The 15,482-nt window shown below is 43.2% G+C and overlaps 1 protein-coding gene across 1 annotated transcript in view; it reads right to left on the bottom strand.

Moving 5' to 3' along the window:
- The window catches only part of LOC119897292 (glutamate receptor ionotropic, kainate 3), a 103,558-nt gene that overhangs the window by 19,078 nt on the left and 68,998 nt on the right, over window positions 1-15,482 (bottom strand). Inside the window, exons 8-10 of the mRNA XM_038710896.1 lie at window positions 13,597-13,704; window positions 11,338-11,451; window positions 3,121-3,324 (exon numbers count right to left, since the gene is read on the bottom strand). Of these exons, the coding sequence (XP_038566824.1) occupies window positions 3,121-3,324; window positions 11,338-11,451; window positions 13,597-13,704 (426 nt within the window). The remainder of the gene's footprint in view (window positions 1-3,120; window positions 3,325-11,337; window positions 11,452-13,596; window positions 13,705-15,482) is intronic.

Below are 15,482 nucleotides of genomic sequence, written 5' to 3' on the forward strand. Positions count from 1 at the left end.
TTTATTCAGACATAAATCTAATCGACTATAATATTTGTAGACAAAGAGGATGTGGGCTGGCTTACAGCCTTCTGTCGAAGCAAATATTAATTGCCATGACGCAGCAAATGATGTGCTAAGCATGCTATTAACATTTGCATCACACATTAAAGTGATCATCTATTGTGACTAAATCAAGTTTAACAAGGCCTGTTGCATCATTTAGCACCTTCTAAACAATGCCCTTTGGCACTGCAGTGAGCTTTGTGACTACTCAGAGGAAAATCAAGGGCTGTATGTTACACAATGCTCAGTCAATCAGTTACATGGGGAGTAAACCATATAATAGAATCATAATCATCCAATGATATATATAAAGGCAAACACAAACATAAACACAGAGCTTTACTATGTCACATTACTTTCTTTGTGTGAAAATAACTTCATGACCTACAGAGATGAGTGAAGGCATGCAACTGATAAAAAAATAGATTTAAAGTCTTTTTCTCTTAGAAATATGTCAGTCAAATGCTTTTGTGTAATTCTGTAATGCAACTGTGATTTATGAGGGCACCCTTTGTGAGCTGATAGCATTAATGCATGAGCTTTGTGTTTCAGCACCTTTTTATCAGCTAAAACCAAATGTTTTCCCCTGCTTTCTACCACAGGACTTATCTAAGTCTGTGAATCTTTTTTAAGTTAAGGCAGTGGTCCCCAGTAAACTGTTAAACATCTTATCTATCTGTGTTACAAGGAGGGGGCGATGGGTTTTTAAAAGGTTAATAGAAAGTAATTATGAATAAAAATGGGACAGATAAGAACTATGACAGTCATTTACCTTTCCCTTTTTTATCTCTTTGTACATGGTGTACACAATTAATGCAATTCATACATGCAATCTACAGAAATATATACATAGGAAAATAGCATTTTACAGTACTTGATCCAGTTCTTGTTAGAGCTGGGAAGAAATACAACCCAAACTTATTCCTTCAGTGAGATGTGGTACTTTGAGGTTTACTCTCAAGAAAATCTGTGGCCATTGTGGCCTCTTATATCATTCCAGGGTCATATCTCTAGAGCTTGCCTTAAAGTTGATGTTTCAGGTCTGCTGAATCACAATCAGCTTATCCATACCAACAGGGGTAAGGAAAGCACTAGACCACAAAATAGAAGCAACTAAAAATCCACAAAGAAGATGTCATGCGTCCTTGGTCATGCGATAAGGAGCAATATAAGCAATAACTAGCAGTATAGATTCTAATCTTCACTTCTGCTGCTTTTTACAAAGGCAGTAGACTAAAAACATAGCAATAGATACAATACATTCTTAAACGCCATACTTAAATTCATGCTTTAACTGTATTTATCTGATAATTTATCATTTATCTTCTATACAACAGAAGCAACTGGCGCCACTCATTGGTATGGGTGTGTGTGTGCTCAGCAGCGTACGTTCATATTTACAGTAAGCTCCGTAAAGTGGTCTAAGTCACCAGATGCTACATCTTCACAGAGCACATGTAAATCTTAAGTCACAAACAACAACACCACAATACAAATGTTTCTGTTTGGCTGTAAATTAATGTAAATGGATGGATGTAAATGGATTTATTTGACAATATTGGGGGAGCCACAAATAAAAAAGGAGCCCAGCCCAGCAATCAATTGAAACAAAATAAATGATTCAGGTCAGCACGATCAGCAAACTCTTGTTTTTTTTTTATTCCCCTACATAAATCATGTTCATTCAACATTCCACTGCATATTTTCCCCCTGGTCATCCACACACCCCAGTACAGTGCCTCTATGCACCCCCATGGGGGCCAGCCCCTTATTTTGAGAACCACTGCTTTAAACCAGAGAACAGACTAATACAAAGAGCATATGTGCTGTTTAATAATGGAGTCATGCATCTCCATTTCGTGGCAGCATTCTCTGCCTTTAGTAATCCATTTGTTCCCCTCAAGGTTATTGTTATTAACATGGCTCTAGCAAAAAGCTTGGGCTGAGAAATAAAGTGCTGCAGTGGGAGGCCACCTTTCCCAACCCTTTCAGCACCAAGCCATTGACTCCTGCCATACGATTCCTTGCACTAAATGCCACTTAAGCTATTACAAGTTTTCAGCTGAGTACAGCTCTGACCCGATGGGGCTGAGGACAAAGGGAGAGCAATGACAGGGACACTTATGAAATGCCAGCAGAGAATTGCCACCATCACTCCGATGTGAGGCAGTTTCAAGGCCGCTGAGGCTTTGAGTTTGACACAGACAGCTGCGATTGTCTGCTACGCCTCAGCAAGATGATTGCTGGTGTTTTCTCCAGTATCCTTACAATATATACAGCATCACATGCTCATCCTATGTCTCTGGTTTACCCAGCTGAAGGAAGTGGTTTGTCTCACTTAATGGCATCATCACACTTGTAACTTTTAGGCAAACTTGATATAATTGTGTCATAAATGTAACTGAAAGCTTTGTATTCTCTTGCTGCCTTGTACTCAATCATACCCATATAACTGGCCAAACAGAGGACATAACTTGCAGTTCAGTTCAGTGGCATGCTTTTTTTTAAGTTTGCGTGATGATGTAAAATACTTTTACCGTGGATGGAGCTGCATAATTGTAAAGATGCAGCAGATAGTAATAAAAAAAAAACTGTATGGCATTTTGGGAAATACGCTCATTCACTTTCTTACTCAGAGTCAGACAAGAAGATTGATACCATTCTCATGCCTGTACAATAAATATTTAGTAGGAGCCAGCAGTTGATAAGTTTAGTTAAGCATGAAGACTGTAAACGGGGGAAACAGCTAGCCTGGCTCTGTCCAAAGGTAACCTACCAGCATCTCTAAAGTTCAGTAATTAACATGTGATGCCTCATTTGTTTAATCTCTACAAATGTTGCCGTTTTAAGGGTTATAACCCGACTATTTCTTGGCAGAAGCAGTAACTTCTAAGAGTCTCAGCCTGTTGCCTGGCAACTACTAAGCTAAGCTAACAAGCTGCTGGCATCAGCTAGATATTTGCCGTACAGACATGGAAGTAGCATCGATCTTCTCATCTAATTCTTGACAAGAAGGCAAATAGGCGTAAGAATTCCTGAAAAAATATGAGGCAGACAATATGAAGTATAACTTACATGTTCTATAAGTTCCCTGATAATGCCGTTCCACTGGCCCTTCTCGTCCTGAGAGCCATATTTCCCATCAGGCACCAGACGGATCTCATACGTGAACCCCAGGATGTTGGCCAGCTCTTTGAGCAAGTCGATGCAGAATCCTTCGAAGCGGTCGTTTCCAACCAGCGCCTTGTCAGACTTCTTAAGCATGACATATGGCTCCTCCTGCACAGACCCAAAAGATCAAATAAAAAGCAATGGTGAGGTCAGCTTTTTCAATTTGTTTCAACACATGCATCTAATTCAAGCAAAGTGATCTGAGCTGATGAGTCGCAGTTGCATTTAGCAGGCATTGACAGCAGACACAAGTTCAGTGTGCGGATACAGGGAGTGTTAAAATATGAAATACAGCTGATGTTTATCTTACATTGATGTTTTAACGAAAGGAATACTGTAGTGCAAGTAAATGTATTGTAAACTGCAAGACTTCGACTAGTGTTTGGTATAGGGTAATTATAAATAACGGTATTTAATGCACACAGAAGGAATGTTTATACTATCAATGTGCCTGCAATGTTAAGCTAACTAAACCTAATGTCTCCTACCTCACTGCTGTGCGTTGGCCTATATAGCCAGTGCACAGGTCAGTTCATTTTATGGTCAGGTAGCTGACACTCTTTACTGGCCTGTAATATCCTGCCTGGCTGCTCATAATTTGGGCTGTATAAAAGCTTGATTAGGAACAGAATGCCGCAGTGAAATGGAACATGCCCACGACGTTGCCTTCATCAATTGACACCAACCTCGAAGGGAGAGCAACTGAGCTGATGCCTGCAGTGACAATGACTAACACAGAATCGCTCATAAATGATTTCCTTTATTTACCATTTCCCTGCCACATAGACTGGGATATCCTGCTGTGCATCTCAAAACATGTTGTTCCATTTATACAAGGGCTGTAATACAATTTATTGCCTCCAATAGCCAGATGTATAATTTACAAACTGAGCTCAGAAGCACAGTAATTGATTCTCTAGTGAAGGTGACCCCTTGCTTTGTGTGTTTTTTAAAATAACTGTAGCTTGTGTGGCCCTAAGTAAGCAGATACAGTCAAAGAGTAGAAAATAGGCAGTTATGGCACTCTTTTTTCCCTCAGGAAATAGTTTTTCATGGAGGAAAGTGGGGGTGGCGACGGTGGAGGGGCATGCTGGTGGCATGTGGACACAGTTTCACGGTTTGCTGAAGTTATTTGCCTATAAAGAACAGTGCAAACCAAATTAATATCAAGCAGGGCATAAAGTATTCCATAAATTCTAACAAAATAAAAATGCCTAGAAATATATAGAATAAATGAAAAAAAAAACTTAAATTGTTTGCAATCAAAATGTGAAGCCACTTGGACATTACAATTAGGAGACCTCTTAAAATAAGATGTTATGAATACTTGATGACAATGCATTTAGAGAGCAAGTGCTTAACCACAAACTTTGCTCAAGTTGTCCAATTAACTTGATCAAAAAGTTTGCATGTTAAGGGAAAAAGTCATTACCATCTGTTTCTAGCCTTCCGATTCTGCTATTCCCTAAGGTTTGGACTCAAATCAAAGTGTTTATACCAGTTCTACCCTCATAGTCGCAGCATGGGCGTGCATAACAGAAAGAGGAGGGAGGTGGGCTTGCGCAGAGACATCACAGGCAATGGAGTGCAAACAATTAATGTAAGTGGGAAAACACATTAAGTGCCTTAATCTCTTCAACAAAGTTATCACTATAAAGCTGTCAGACGTCTTGTTCATGCATCACTGGAATCAGTTTGATGCAATGTCATTACACTAAGAGGGGAGATTCATATTAAAGTTGAAACTCTTCAGCAATTTAAAATAGGCAGTTTTGTCATTTCAAAGTAATGATTCCCAACAAAATAGCAAATCAAGTAACACGTCGGAAATATTCAAATGCACTTCAAGGCAAAAATTATCCCAAAATGCAACTGAAACTACCTGGTGAGAAACACATCAACATGAACACCACTCTAACCACAACATAAAATCAGCATATTCTGGCACTTCCTAGTCCAGTAGGCTAGTTTAACATTACACCACTTAAATCCTTGTTCAACTCTTTGAGATGGAATTAACATAGATGGCACCTGATAGGCATTAATTATGTCTCGCCTTGACCTCACCTCTCATAATTACAGCCTTGTGGTCCAATATAGGCGTGATGATAGTGTTTATCATTGTAGCTTGTATATATCTGTCCAGAAAAGGTGCTTAGGCAGACATCTGTGTTGGCACTTCCCTGATAGCTCCACAAAGACCCCAACATCCAGTGACAGCGTTAAATACATACAATTGGGGATCTACAAATGAATGTGAACTGGGGAAGGGGTCACCTAGTTCTCTGCACATGTAATTAATGCATTCTCAGGAGTAGTTCATTGTGTCTCACTGTCTCATTTTTTTTGCTCCAGACTTTCTCAATTTAAATGATCATGATATAACTTTAAAATCATTATTGATAATTGACTGTTTGTTAATCCCCTGTTCCCTTACTGTTTCTAAACCTGTCAAGCTCCCCATTCTTGCACACACATGAAATTCATGATAATGGAGGCAGACTTAAAATTTAAAATTCTTAGTAATTTTTCTACATATGTCCACTGCAGAGACACTATCTACAACCTGGAGGAGGAACTAGTATATATGAATGTATTAGTATAATATTATAACATTAAATAAAGCGTATACTGTTCAGTTAAAAGTATACTGTTAGTAGCCTATAATAATAATATATTAAGGGTTCAGTGTATAAGATTTTGTGGCATCTAGTGGTGAGGGTTGTGAATTGCAAACATCGGTCTGGTCTACGACTGCCCCCTACCCTTTCAAAGAGCGTAGGACAGCTATGGTGGCTGACACAGCTCAAAAGGTGTAGTAGCCAGTCAAGAAATTAGGTTTCTTCAGGGATATTTATTAAGAAATTATATTTACTTAATTATTCAGTAACATGTAACATTGTCATTGTTTCTGCACCACAGTCCATTATAAACCACATAACAGATAAAGTTTATACAAACATTGACAAGGGAAACACATTAATTCTCTCTGTGATTATGGACCCTTGCCAAAACTGCCCGTCAGCAATAATTTCTGTCCCACTGCCAGATTATAGTGCTTTGATTTCAGCAAAAAATATAAATATATAAATAAATACTTTGATAACAATCTCAGTCATGGCAGCAACAGTTACTCACATAATCACTTCCTCTTTAGTGGTTTTGCCTACAAAATAAAAGCACGGGAAGCTTGTTTACTGCAATGCTGTATTTGGAGTTGAACTAAGCTTTTACTTTGACAAATTCTGAACGACAGAGTCTGTTGTCTGCTTGACACACCTCTGAAAGAGCCGTCAGAAAACATGATTCCCCTAAATGTCCTCTGCCTGGAGATACTGGTGAATTGAAAAAGCGTCCATAGGATGATGGATGTGGATCAAACACTGAAACACAAACACTGCAGCACATGCCATGATCTGAAAAACATTCGCTTGTTGAAGAGAGAAAAAATTTGTCCCATCCCGAGATGGGATTGAACACTAAACCATTAGTTGTGAGACATGGACCTTACCGACTAAGCTAACCAAACAATATGATGCTGTATATTATTACTACTTCTTCTTTGAATGTACGTCTTCAACATAGAGATGAGTGTCTACACTGCCTGAATTTTACCAGAAGTAGAAAAAGAATAACATAGTGACGAATAGTGTAGCGCTGTTTGTTCAGCTACAGTAAAAACATGACTATGCAACATGGCGACGTCCATGTAAAGGGGGACCCGCGGTTATGTAGATATAAATGGCTCATTCTAAGGTAATAAAAACATAATGGTTTATTATGTAAGGTCTTTACAGACCACTGAAAACATAGTTATGGATCTTATATTGCATTTCTGCATATTACATCCTCAGAAATATTACACACTGAACCTTTCATTACTATATTCATTATAGTTTCATATAATAGAATACAATTTTACCACTAGTTGAATATTAAATCCATTTACAGCTTTTTTAATTTCGGTGTGTTGTTTTTATTTATTTAATCCTTGTACAAGAAAAATTATGTATAGTGGTCTCAAATTTGTTAATGCTATGTACTAACTCTGTCACGCTCTGCCGGTTGGCCATCCTTTGTGTTTACTTTTGAGTTTGGTATCTGCCTTGGTATGTTGAGTTTTGGGTTCTGTCCTGTCTAGTGTCCAGTATCTGTTATATAGTCTGCTTGTCATGTCTAGTCTCTCTGTTTTCCTCTGCTCTCTCTCTCTGCCTCGTTAGTCTCATGTCTTTCACCTGTGTTGCTCCCGCCCTGCTCGTTAGTCCCTGTGTATATATACCTGGTGTTTCTGTCTTGTCCTTGTCCGGTCATTGTTCATGTTACCCCCCAGTCTGTCGTGTGTGTACTCTCTGCCTGTAACCAGCCTTGCTTGTCTCGTCTCGTCTCCCGGTACTTTTGGATTTCTGTTATTCAGCCACTCACCTGTAAGTGTGCTCGCTTTTGTTTGTTTAGTAAAACCCTTCGTTATACCATACCTGCTCCGCTCTGTGTCCTGCGTTTGGGTTCTCCAACCTGCCTCCACACCACGATCGTGACAGAATGACCGGACCACAAAGGGACCCAGCGGACACCATGTCCGATGAACTGCTTGATCTGTGCCGGGAGCTTATGGTGCTGAGGAATATGTGGTATGGGGCTAGTCATGTTAGCCATAAGGCAGCTATCGTGTCCCTTGCCTGGAAGAGCCTGGCTGCTCAGCCAGGAGCAGCAGACTCTCTCCCTGGGTGGGTTTGTGACTTCCTCCACACCTCAGCCAATCCCCCAGCCAAGTCCTCATCAGATCCTCAGTCTGTTAGCCTGGAAATGGCTAACACCCGGACCGCTAGCCTCCGGCCGTCATCTCTCCGGCCTGCTAGCCCTCTGCCTGTCCTGCCTGTTATCTGTTCGGCTGGCGCTGCTAGCTCTCCGCCTGTCCTGCCTGTTACCTGTTCGGCTGGCGCTGCTAGCACTCCGCCTGTCCTGCCTGTTACCTGTTTGGCTAGCGCCGCTAGCCCTCCACCTGTCCTGCCTGTTACCTGTTCGGCTGGCGCTGCTAGCCCTCCGCCTGTCCTGCCTGTATCCTGCTTGGCTAGCGCTGCTAGTCCTCCGCCTAGCCTGTCCGTCCGCCTGCCTGCCCTACCTACCAAGGACTCAGGGACTATGACTCTCCTGGCCTACCTGACCAGGAAGGCCAGGGAGTCAGAGGCAGCACGGGCAGCTACACTATGGCCTGATAGCCTGGAGGCTAGGCTTTCCCCAGAGTCGTCCTTTGAAGGGAGTCGCCTAGCCATCTTTTCGGGTTCCCGTGGTGGTCATCGGAGGCGACGAGGTCACCATCAGCGACCCGTCGGCAACAAACCTGTCCCCTGGCTTGCTAGAACGGCTAGCCGCCTGCCTGATTCCCGGCCCGCTAGCAGCCTGCCTGCCCACCTGCCTGATCCCCAGCCTGCTAGCGCTGCTAGCCGCCTGCCTGATCCCTGGCCTACTCCTGCTCCCAGGTCTCACTCGGTTGTCCTACCGACACCTGTTACTGGTCCCTCATCGAAGGTCCGACTGACACCAGTTCCAAGGTCTCCGTCGGTGGCCAGACCGGTTCCCGCTCCCCGTGCCCCGTCGGTGGTCCGACCGGCACCTGCTTCGCCGGTGGCCCAGCCGACTCCTGTTCCTCATGCTCCGTCGGTGGTCCGACCGGCACCTGCTTCGCCGGTGGCCCAGCCGACTCCTGTTCCCTCGTCGGTGGTCCGACCAACACCAGCTCCGTTGGTGGCCCAGCCGACTCCTGTTCTCCCGTCGGTGGTCCGACCAACACCAGCTCCGTTGGTGGCCCAGCCTGTTCCTCGTGTTCTGTCGGCGGACGGACCGGCTTCAGCCCAGCCGGTGGTCCGGCCGACCCCTGCTCCTCGTGTCCTGTCGGCGGATGGACCGGCTTCAGCCCCGCCGGTGGTCAGGCCGACCCCTGCTCCTCGTGTCCGATCCATGGTTCCCAGCCCAGCTGTCCAGTCGGTGGTCCGGCCGACTCCAGCTCCTCGTGTCCGGTCCATGGTCCCCAGCCCAGCTGTCCAGTCGGTGGTCCGGCCGACTCCAGCTCCTTGTGTCCGGTCCATGTTCCCCAGCCCAGCTGTCCAGTCGGTGGTCAGGCCGACTCCAGCTCCTCGTGTCCGGTCCATGGTCCCCAGCCCAGCTGTCCAGTCGGTGGTCAGGCCGACTCCAGCTCCTCGTGTCCGGTCCATGGTCTCCAGCCCAGCTGTCCAGTCGGTGGTCAGGCCGACTCCAGCTCCTCGTGTCCGGTCCATGGTCTCCAGCCCAGCTGTCCAGTCGGTGGTCAGGCCGACTCCAGCTCCTCGTGTCCGGTCCATGGTTCCCGGCCCAGCTGTCCAGTCGGTGGTCAGGCCGACTCCAGCTCCTCGTGTCCGGTCCATGGTTCCCAGCCCAGCTCTCTCGCCGGTGGTCCTCAGCCCAGCTGTGCCTCCAGAGCACCCAAGCTTTGGGTGCCGACCTCCGGAGAGGTCTTGCCGTAGGCCTCCTGCTCGGCCCCCAGTGGGGTTGCTGCCTCACTGTTGGCCGTCCTGCCAACCCCTTGAACTCTGTGGCCCCCTTGTTCTGCCCTGCCTCATGGGTCGTCCCACGGGACGCCCACCTGAACTGTTTTGCCCTCCTGGTCTACTCGGTCGACCTCCGGGTCTGCCTCCTGAACTTTTGTTCACCTCTGGCCACCCTGGACGGCCTCCTGAACTGTGTTTTCCCACTGATTTGCTCGGCCTCCTGAGTCGCCCTCCGGGACGGCCTCCTGAACTGTTCTGTCTCTCTGCCCTGCCCTGCATGTTAGGCCAAGTGCCTTACCTGCCCTGTTTCCTGGGCATGATCTGCCTGTTGGGTGGTTTCCCCGGACTGTTTTGTCCCCTTGGCCTGCTTGTGCGACCTCCCGAACTCTGTCGCTCCCTTGCCTTGCCCTCTGGCCACCCTCCTGAGAGTTCCTGGTCTGGCCCTCCTCCTGTCCTCCCTCCGCCCACCCTGGCTCGACTTGCCCTCCTCCTGTCCTCCCGGCTTGTGCCTTGATTTTGTGCTGTTTTGGGTTTTGTTGACCGTCTGGAGACGCTCGTCGGAGGGGGGGGGTACTGTCACTCTCTGCCGGTTGGCCATCCTTTGTGTTTACTTTTGAGTTTGGTATCTGCCTTGGTATGTTGAGTTTTGGGTTCTGTCCTGTCTAGTGTCCAGTATCTGTTATATAGTCTGCTCGTCATGTCTAGTCTCTGTTTTCCTCTGCTCTCTCTCTCTGCCTCGTTAGTCTCATGTCTTTCACCTGTGTTGCTCCCGCCCTGCTCGTTAGTCCCTGTGTGTATATATACCTGGTGTTTCTGTCTTGTCATTGTTCATGTTACCCCCCAGTCTGTCGTGTGTGTACTCTCTGCCTGTAACCAGCCTTGCTTGTCTCGTCTCGTCTCCCTGTACTTTTGGATTTTTGGATTTCTGTTATTCAGCCACTCACCTGTAAGTGTGCTCGCTTTTGTTTGTTTAGTAAAACCCTTCGTTATACCATACCTGCTCCGCTCTGTGTCCTGCGTTTGGGTTCTCCAACCTGCCTCCACACCACGATCGTGACAAACTCAATAATCATATTGTTCAACATTTGAAAGTTTGCTGTAGCACGTTAGACTTTTTTTCTACGGTAGGTAGTTGTCTTGAAAGTCATTGGCACACTGCTGCATGAATAATTTTTCTGATTGCACATAGGCCTATGTGTTTTTAGAGGCACATGCAAGAGTCCCCGAATGTGGGCGTGGATAACAAGCAAACAGCAGCGCATGAAGAGACGATATTGTGATTTCGATTAGATTAATCGTGCAGCCCTATTAATGTATCCTATGTGAAGTCTGTTATTTTTGTGCAATGTTTAAATTGATCAAATATCTTATGCATCAGTATCTGAGAAAAGAAATGTAAAGTGAGGACACTTCCCAAAAGGTTGCAGTACATTTAGAATAAAACCAGGTTGATGCTTTCTAGATTGCAATGAATATTACTGGTGGAAAGAGCAAAATATATGATAAAATGTATAATGTAAAGCTTGAATGTATTATCTGGAAGGAAAACACGCATGAAGGGGTAGGACATCATTTATGTCAGGCTACGCAGGTGACCTACCAGGATGGTACTGATGATGAGGGAGCGGTTAGCCAAGGAATCAGTGATGTTCATCCCTTTTCGCTTCGGCACTTCTGTGATGTTAAGACCTCCCGACGCACTCCACTTCCCAACCTGCGGAAGATGAAAAGCGTGTAGTTAAGTGTTCTATGTCTGTTGGTGGACTGTGAACCTGGCAGACTCCTTTGCCAACCAGTCTCCCACATTAGTACCAGGTTGAACACATCTCCGGCAGCATTAGATGATCGGCTGAGTCACCTTTATATCAGCAGGCCAGGATGTTTTGGAAAACAGGGGATAGTTTGATGTATGTCATGAAATAAATCATGCATGATGGGCAAATCTGAGAAACTAGAATCATTTGATGAAAAAATACAGTAGACTGCAGTTTGATTAGTTTAATACTCCGAAATATTCAGTGCAACAGCTTCTATTTAACTCTTCAGTTCAAACAAAAAGTAGATGAAATGTGCTCTTTATACATAAGTCAATTTAAGTATACAAATAATGATTCATTATATTATACTGGCATATAGCAATGTTTTGCATTTCTGACGTGTGCAAATGTAAAGGAAAAAGAAATATAAGACTAAACAATGGGGCTAAAACAAAATGGACATAAATAGAAGAGAAATGTTATAGTTAGTTTGAATGAAGGTACAGCATGGGGTTGGTTGTTGGATAACATAGCGAAAGTAATTTTGTCTCTGTGAGATAAGCCAAGAGATTTGAACAAATAAAAGGAGTTATACATGCGAGAAGGCCTCAGGCAAAAATCTCTGCATATTGTAGAGACACACTCTGGAACATATCATTAGCACAAATAGTCCTGTGGCTGTCGGTAACAATCTCTCTTTGCAAGTCGAGCCTTCCACCAAACCCTCCTCCCATCCCTCCTGCTTTCTCTATTACTACAGAAACAGCTTTTAATATTCACTGGGGTTTGTGCTTGAGGTGGATCCATTTAAAGACATACAGCCCCTCACAAAAAAGCATTACAAACTCTTGGTAATGTCCTCCCTTGCCTAATCCAAGGAGAGGCATATGCTCTAATTTGAAAAGCACATTAGTTACAGCTTGTCACACAACCAAAGAGGACTCCAGGAGAGAGATTTAAAAATATCTGTGAATGCTTTCCGCTTTGCAAAATTCTTTCTAATTGTACCCAATTACAATTAGCTCAATTCATTAAACATGATTAGCAAAAGTCTTGTTTCAAAAGTTATTTACTCATGCAACCACACGGAGAGCATTACATTTATTTCACCCTCCTGAGCATACCGGCGTTGAGTGAAAGTGGCACTCAGCATGTTCATAAATCCAGCACGAGCGGAAACCTGGGCTAATATTCAATTACAATGGATTAGCTGAAAAAAGTCCACATCTTAACTGGCTCTAACAGTTAAAGCTGATTCCATGGATATACTGTACGGATCAACGTTAACATGCTTGAGTGTAGGATTTGTCAGAGAGACAATGAGAAGATGCTAATATGCTAATATACACTTTTGCAAGATGATTGTATTTCAACTTACATTAATTGACCACACACAGGACAAAATGGCAGTAAAAGGAGAAGAAGAATTTCAAAGCAGCAGTATTACAAGCTCCAATCTTGAACAGAAGGGTTACAAGCTGAAAAGCCCCTGCTATTATATAGTGTTGAGCCTTTAGGGAGTACTTGAGAAAGTCATAATGGGACTTATCCCTATTTGATGTATTCATAATGTATGAAAGCCCTCTAGTAGAGAAAAGCTGTTATAGTCCAGAGGGTACTTTGCCTTCCAGTATAATAAAATAAGTTCTACATTACCAACCTTTTAGTTCGCCCCCCCCTTTTTTTTTTTTGTAAAACATGTTTATACAGCTCATTGCCACCAAAAAGCATTTTGGGCATCACCTCAAATTATCATTAAGAGAGGCTGCAATTAACACCCTAATGTGTACCCTAATCCAATTTGCTTTATGATCCACTAACTTATGCTTATGTTGAAACAGCCAATTTGCTTCCTTGTTAGGAGGTAAATGATACTGTCAAATTTGCATTATCTGTCTAACATCAAGAGGAAAATCTGAAACATATTTCTGAAATCAATAATCCATTCAATTCTTTTTATGTTATAGTCATCACAGAAGTTTGACTTTTTTATGCACTGCTTGTGATGACATGTCACTGTTGTGCTTTTATTCCATCTGAGCAAAACATGCATTCTAAGAAAAGACCTAATTATTAGAATTATTAGAATTAAGTTAAGTTACCTTTTCAAGTCCGTCCTCCTTTAGACTGATGATGTCCAGGTCGAAGTCTGTACGTAGACCAGTTGTCTTGTTGAATGACAGTCTCCCCGTCAAACCATCCCAGTGGGACTGAAAGATAATATATTTACACCTCTATGCTTGCATTCAAACACACTCACGTTGTAAACCCCTGTACAATATAATGCAATCAGTATTCCTGCAATAAATACTATCTTTTGGGGGACTTCCTAAATTTTGCCCTATCAGATTGTATACCCAAGTATTGAGGTTTTAGTTTACATTGCTTTGCATAATATTATGTAACTAATATTTTGTCACAGCTGTACGTAACTAAATATTTGGTTTACATTACAATAATGAAATTTATGGCTGTCAACAAAACACATACACACCTACCACACACTATAACACCCTCCTATCTTTTACCGGGAGTAAATCCACATACACAGAACAAAAGTACCAACAAAACCGTACAGGGTGCATTTCCTGTTGAAAATTACATGTTACATATCAATGCTCCAGCGCATTTTCCCTCCAGACTAGAGTTAATTAACAACCATCTTCTTTTGCTTGATTCCCCATGAGAGAGAAAAACACATAACTGCCCCCTATTACGATTTCCTGATACCTACCACCTTCATACACGTGTTGTTAAGCAGACATGTGGTCTCTGCTACATACCTGTTCCTCTCACTCTTATGCTAATGTAGGTAGCTATCGTCCAGCACTCACGACACTAACTCTTCTTACCTGTATCTGATTGTCATTGCCCTTGTCTGTTTTAGTTAGGTCTTGGAATTTGTGCAATTTTGCATGCTCAGCCATTGTTTTGTTTACTGTGATCTTTCTGCCAAAACAGATCTTTAATTGTCTATCGGTGTCACTTATTCACTCACATACTGTGATGCAGGCACTAGATCTTTAATGAGTCTGTACAGTACAGTAATCAATCCTTGTGTATCAATTTGCAGCAACCTCCTAATATCTAAAATCCTAACTGTGACAACCCTAGAGGCTATAGTTCTCACCTGTCCTCACATGTCTTCCCTGTAGCATGCCAGAACTTTTTGTGAGAAGATCGAAGCTTCAAGGAGAAATGTGTGTCACTCTCCTTTTCCAACCCCCCCACCCCACCCCCCCTTTACCTCATTCCATCTGGCCTATTGCCACCGAGGTGGGTGGCATGTTCAAACCGCTCTAATTCAGAGAGTGACATAAATGCCTCAGCCACATCACATCCGAAGGGCCAATTCGACCTTCAGAACATGTCAGACGGCTGTCTTGAAGAGAGTGTAAATCAGGCCTGCTGTTTTTATAAACTTAAAATATAGAATGTTTGTGTAAGGACAATGTAATAATATTTCATTGGCTTTAGTCATGATCACTACAAGTCACTCACAAAAATGCCAATTGGTACAGCTTGTTAGGACAGCTAACAAGGCTCACCATTTCAACTGACTATGTACCACACACACACACACACACACACTAGACATTGTTTGTTGCATGTTGTAATGGTACAGGCCTTTGTGATATAGTGTTTGCACATTTGGCAGAAATTGTTCCTACAACTCGGACACAAACAGTAGTATTCATGAATAGTGTGCCAACATCAGATTTCAGAGCACACTTTACACAGTACATTCTTGATAATGTAGGAATGGTTCAAAACAGTCACATCATGAGTGGAAGGAGACAAACTGCATTTTCTCTCAGCCAAGGTGAAACCTTTTGCCTCCAATGTAGCTCACAATAATGATGCAGTAATAACATTTTCATTGATGATACATCATTACAAATGGATGGTTACACATTATTGGGGCTGCACCTAATCTAATGATTATTTGTTCGATTAGTCAGTTAATCTAATGACTATGGTAAAGTTG

This window comes from Micropterus salmoides, unplaced genomic scaffold (assembly GCF_014851395.1).
Source record: "Micropterus salmoides isolate LMB-PRFRI ecotype aquatic unplaced genomic scaffold, ASM1485139v1 Ms_hic_scaffold_11, whole genome shotgun sequence".
Lineage (NCBI taxonomy): Eukaryota > Metazoa > Chordata > Actinopteri > Centrarchiformes > Centrarchidae > Micropterus > Micropterus salmoides.